General features: G+C 44.2%; 1 gene segment (V, D, J or C); it reads right to left on the reverse strand.

Annotated features, from left to right (window-relative positions):
• Window positions 1-4,397: 4,397 nt before the first annotated feature.
• LOC122543604 (T cell receptor alpha variable 19-like) lies at window positions 4,398-5,750 on the reverse strand. The segment is given in 2 exon segments: window positions 4,398-4,905; window positions 5,643-5,750. Coding segments are annotated over 2 exon segments (411 nt in total).
• Between the last annotated feature and the right edge of the window lie 250 nt (window positions 5,751-6,000).

A 6,000-nucleotide genomic window follows, 5' to 3' on the forward strand; every position in this document is an offset into this window, starting at 1 on the left:
GGCTGGGCTTGTTTTTCCTGGAGCGCAGGGGCTGAGGCGTGACCTGATAGAGGTTTATAAAATCATGAGGGGCATGGATAGGATAAATAGACATAGTCTTTTCCCTGGGGTGGGGAATCCAGAACTAGAAGACATAGGTTTAAGGTGAGAGGGGAAAGATATAAAAGAGAAGTGTTTAGAATGAGCTGCCAGAGGAAGTGATGGAGGCTGGTACAATTGCAACATTTAAACGGCAACAGGATGGGCATATGAATAGGAAGGATTTGGAGGGATATGGGCCAGGTGCTGGCAAGTGGGACCAGATTGGGTAGGGCTATCTGGTCGGCATGGACAAGTTGGATTACAGGGTCTGTTTCCAGGCCGGACCTCTCTATGACTCTGTGACTCTCTAACCTGAAATAATGCAGATCCTACTAATGCTGATCTTACACAGCGCATGCTGTGTTCAAGGTAACTTGTATGCCTCTGTCTAAGTCTTTTTGATCTGTACATCTGTGCTTACTGTGATATGCTGGTACTGCTCGTAAACCAAGCTTTTTATTGTATCTCAGTACCTTTTGACAATCAGTCAATCAGTCAAAATTCAGATGGGGAGTGAGAGGAAGATGTGTTCTTGTTAGTGGTGTTCTACTGAAGTGGAGGAGATTGATCCTTTGAATGAAAAGAATTTTGGATGAGAAGGGGGCCCAATCATGCTATTGTGAGTGATGAGAAGGAGCAAGAAAAAAACACGGCTGAAAAGTCGGGAGTCCTGTCAACCACTATAAGTGGAAAATTGCGGTAATGGAAGAAGAAAACCATGTCAGTAGCGTTGTTTACAAAGGTGGCATCTTCCAATGAGATACGACGCTGGTGAAGGAACTGGGAGAATGGAATGGACTCCTAACAGGACGCGGTGTGCGAAGAGCTGAGGTGAAGGTAGCTATGTGAGTCACTGGTTTTGTAGTGAATGACAGTGTGCAGGTTATTTTCTGAAATGGAATTGGAGAGGTCAAGGGAAGGAAAGGAAATGGATGATGTGAAAGTTATAGAGGTGTGTAAATTGAAAGCAGAATTATCAAATTTCTCAAGATCCAGGCTGGAGCACGAAGTGGTACTTTGATTAGATTAGATTACTTACACTGTGGAAACAGGCCCTTCAACCCAACAAGTCCACACTGACCCTCCGAACAGCAGCCCATCCCCCTACATTTACCCCTTCACCTAACACTACAGGCAGTTTAGCATGGGCAATTCACCTAACCTGCACATTTTTGGACTGTGGGAGGAAACCCACACAGACACAGGGAGAATGTGCAAACTACACACAGACAGTTGCCTGAGGCGGGAATTGAACCCAGGTCTCTGGCACTGTGAGGCAGCAGTGCTAACCACTGTGCCGCCCATAAGGAGCCGTTGATGTATCGAAGTGACATTTGTACATCTGGGCCAGTGTGGGACTGGAATAAGGATTATTCCAAGTACATCACAAAGAGGCAGGCGCGACTGGGACCCATGCGGGGCCCATAGCCACTCATTTCACTTGGCAGAAGTGAGATAAATTAAAGGAGAAGTTGTTCAGTGAGACAAAACTTGCAGCCAAGCAGAGGAGAGTGGTGATGGATGGAAATTATTCAGGCATGTGGTCGAGAGAGAAGCCGAAGGCTCTCAGATCATCCTTATGGCAAATGGAGGTATAGAGAGATTGGACATGAATGAACTGGAAATCGTCATTATAGCAGAGGGCATTAGTGGAATCATGGATGTTGGTTGGAAAGGTCTGGACAAGTTGACAGAAGATGGAGTCAAGGTATGAGGAAATTAACTTGGTATGCGCAGGAAGAGTCTGATCCGATGGTCCTACTTGGGAAGTTTGGTTTGTGGATTTTGTGAAGCAGATAAAAGCTGGATGTCGGGAGTTGGGAGGCTATCCGGGTGGAAACCGTGAGGGGGGTTAGTCTCCAGAGATGAGGGAGGTGACAGTTTTGGCAACAATGGTTTGGTGTCTGGATGTGGGGAGGTGCATGGGGAGGATGGGAAGAATTCTCTGCAAATTGCATTGGTCCTCCACACAATACATAAGGGTGCACCAGACAACGCTGGCACTATCTTTATCGAAAGATTTGATAACAAAGTTGGGGTTAGACCTGAAAGAGTAAAATACAGTCCTTTCAGAGACAGACAGTTTAGACTGGTGAAAGGAACAATAAAATTGGGATTGTCAATGTCATGCCATTGGCTTTCAGTTTGCACCTGTACACTGAATATTGGGAGATCACGTTATACAGAATCGATTTTCACCAGTGCACCTCAGTAGCATGGGAAATATTGGTGTTAACAGTGCATTCTCTCAACCATTGTGACAAAAGCTGAGAACACGTCGCTCAAATGAAACGTTCTGTACAGGAGTCATATCAGACTCGAAAAGTTAACACTATTTCTCTCTTGACAGATATATTGCCAGATCTGTTGAAGCTCAGTCGCTGTTTCTGATTTTATTTCACATTTCTCAACGATTGCATCATCGTACCATTCCTATGCACTTTATGATTTAACTTCATTTTTTGTGTGAACACAAAGCAGTCTTTGCAGAGACCTTGAAAAATTGTTATGATTGACTTTATTTCAAAGTCGGAGGGAGAAAGTGAGGACTGCATCATTCCTGACGAAGAGCTTAAGCTCAAAACATCGACTCTCCTGATCCTTGGATGCTTGGATCTGCTGCGATTTTCCAGTGCCACACTTTTGACTTTATCTCAAGTCGCCACAGCAGGGTATTGGGTGAAGTTTTCCATAAGCAACAATCATGCCTCGGTTAAACTTCTTTTAATCTCAAAAAATATAGTTTATTCATAAAACAAATCTCTTTGTGGATATACATTCAACCAAAAAAAAAAACTGCTCAGTTCTGCACAGTTGCATATCAAGTAAACACAAAGAACGTTCGAGTTTGATCCTCCACAAAACCAAAGATCTCTTTTGCACAAGCATTACTTTTATTTATATATTTTTGACACACTAAGAGAGTCCAATATTTGAATTGAACCCCATTTACCTTCAACAGGAAGGCCTCAGACGGTGGTCTTTCCCCACTCTGTGTTGGCAGTAGCTGCCCCAAACTTTGATGTGGACCTCAGCATAAAGTCCTGGTCATTGGAATATGTCAACCTGCAACACTCGATTGGATAGATAAAAACAATGACTGCAGGTGCTGGAAACCAGATTTTGGATTGGTGGTGCAGGAAGAGCACAGCAGTTCAGGCAGCATCCGAAAAAATTTGGATTGGTGGTGCTGGAAGAGCACAGCAGTTGCTGTGCTCTTCCAGCACCACCAATCCAAACACTCGATTGGGGTTAACTCCTTGTTCTGGAAGACGAACAACGCTCGGGCAGGTCAAAGAGAGTCTTTCAATGTTTTTTCAATGGTCCTCAAGATGTAGTTGATGCTTGTAAAGGTGTCTTTCCTAGGGAACGGACTGTAGACTACATGGAGCTGCCCAGGAGGAACCTCAACAAAAACCATTGTATTTTCCTCCAAACTTACTTGGCAAAGGCTAATTTCCCTCAGGAGGTGTACGACAGTTTCAACCCCTCAGCAGCTGGTTCAAGGGCAGTGTCCGGTGATACAGGTGGACCATGGATGCATGGTAGTGCTCCTCTCAACACCAGTCAAGTAATGTCTTCAAATAGGGCTGTATTGAAAATGTTGTTTCAGTTCTGAGGAAGGGGCACGGGACACGGGACACAAAATGTAAACTTTGATTTCTCTGCACAGTTGCCACCAGACCTGCTGAGCTTTTCCAGCAACCCCCGTTTTTGAATCAGTGTCAGTCCATTTGTTTACTGACCCACAAGGGAAACCTCACTGCAGTCACTGATAAGTGTCCAGACCGTTAGATGAGCAGAGTCCTAGAAGAGTTATATATCCAAGAATAAACTAAATCGATTTGAAAATTCCAAACATCGGGATTACAATACTACATGTAAATTTCTCTCAAAGTAAATCACCATCTCACCTTGAATATATTCTTTCAGTGTCGCTGAGTCAAAAATGCTAACAGCACTGATTTTGTTGGATGTAACTGATTAGATTACTTACAGTGTGGAAACAGGTCCTTCGGCCCAACAAGTCCACACCGACCCGTCGAGGCGCAACCCACCCATTACCCTACATTTACCTAACACTACGGGCAATTTAGCATGCCATCTTTGTGACTTTGCGAAAGTGCAAACTCCACACAGTCAGTCGCCTGAGGCGGGAATTGAACCCGGGTCTCTGGTGCTGTGAGGCAGCAGTGCCGACCGTTGTGCCACCGTGCCGCCCAAAGTAACGAGCTGCTGTATTTTCTACATCGCTCATAGTTGTAAACGCAGAGCACTTTGTTACATTTCAAAAGACATGAAACCATGAGTTCACTTTTCATTCACTAAAACTGACAGTTTTAGTTTATTTCAATAATATATTTATAACGAATAAAGTTTTGTATTCAAATCAAAACTATCAGATATCACCGTGAATTTGCGAACCCTTTCAGATCCTCTCCTGATCTCACCGTTCATGTCATGTTCAGTGACTCCCTGACAGTTTTTGTACAGGGTCAGCCCAGTACTGAGACTCCGTGGGGCTCAGTGCGCAGTTGTACACTGCAGAGTCTGCCAGTTCTGTTTTCACCACTTTCAGCTTGATGGTGCTGTTCACATGGTCGAGTTCTGAGGATAACCGGTCTCCGTGAAACTTCTCTGCGTTCCCGTCAAATTTGTTTCTCTTTAGCAGAAACTCCATGGAGCCACTGGAATGTTGACGGTACCAGTAAAGGCCCGGAGTGCTGCTTGTTGTAGTATAATTACAGGACAACTGGACACTGTCCCCCTCATTCACTGCGATCGAAGCCGGTGTCTGTGAGACAGAATCTCCTCGACCAAGTCCTGCAAAATTGATTGAACAATTTATTTGACTGGTTAATTGATCGACTTATTCACACGTGCTCTTCAGCGCAGTGAAAAGCTTTGTTTACGAGCGGTATAGGCAGATCATAGTAAGAAAGGATTTACAGGTCATCGAATGGGAAGAACAAACTTAGACAGAGGCATACAGGTTATGTCGCAAAGGTCAGCATTAGCAAGATCAGCACTTGAAGTTAGAGACTCCAGGAGAATCCAGAAATTACAGAAAACACTTCATTATTCTTATGCCACAGTCATCCTGTCACCTTGAACAATTACCTGAGAAATAAGTTAGGGAAGATAAACAGGAATTAATTTAATGCAACTCAGCAGATGTGTTGGCAAACGGCTTTGACAGATTAAATAAAACCTCCTTCAATAAACAGATCACACCGTCTAACAAGGTCATTTTCCGTTTCGTTCCCGATCCCGAAGGGAAAACTGCAGACCGTACGTGAGTTTAAAGCTCTCAACTCTGTCAAAGTATCTGAATGGGTCCAGCCCTGCTTAACTCCCAGCCTAACTCCTCCATTGACTTTCACCCGGGGACGTTCGCTAACTCATCCCAAACAGTGCTGGGGTTGGAAAAGTTTGGCTCCACATGAATATTTTCATTTGGAGAGGACGTATCGGTGCCCTCTGTGTTGAATGAACTGCGGGTTAAATGTAATTGCCGCTGCTGATCTGAAGCAGAAAGATCCTGAAAGTATCAAACCTACCCGTTAGAACAGCTGCAGCTGCGAGGAATAAACATATTGATCCTGGCGACATTGTTAAAGAGAGATCACACTGAATGTGAGCAGAAGTGGGCGAAGCTAAAATAATTTCACTCAAGAATTGCTAACATTTCCGGATCTCTGCCCATTGGTTCATTGTTGACAAAGGCATCAGGTGGCAACCAATGAGTTTCAAACGCCTTTGTTCTTCAATTCAACCAATCAGCTTCAAGCACCTTGAACTTCATTTCAGGTGACCGCAAGAGAAAGGAACTCGATGAAATTATTCACCAGACAACGGGGTTTTACAGGGACTTTAAACGAACATTGACGTTTGGCAGCTTTATTTGTCCGCAGGCGA

This window comes from Chiloscyllium plagiosum, unplaced genomic scaffold, assembly GCF_037043375.1.
Source record: "Chiloscyllium plagiosum isolate Xiang-an unplaced genomic scaffold, Cpla_swu_hap1 HiC_scaffold_27, whole genome shotgun sequence".
Taxonomy (NCBI): Eukaryota; Metazoa; Chordata; class Chondrichthyes; order Orectolobiformes; family Hemiscylliidae; genus Chiloscyllium; species Chiloscyllium plagiosum.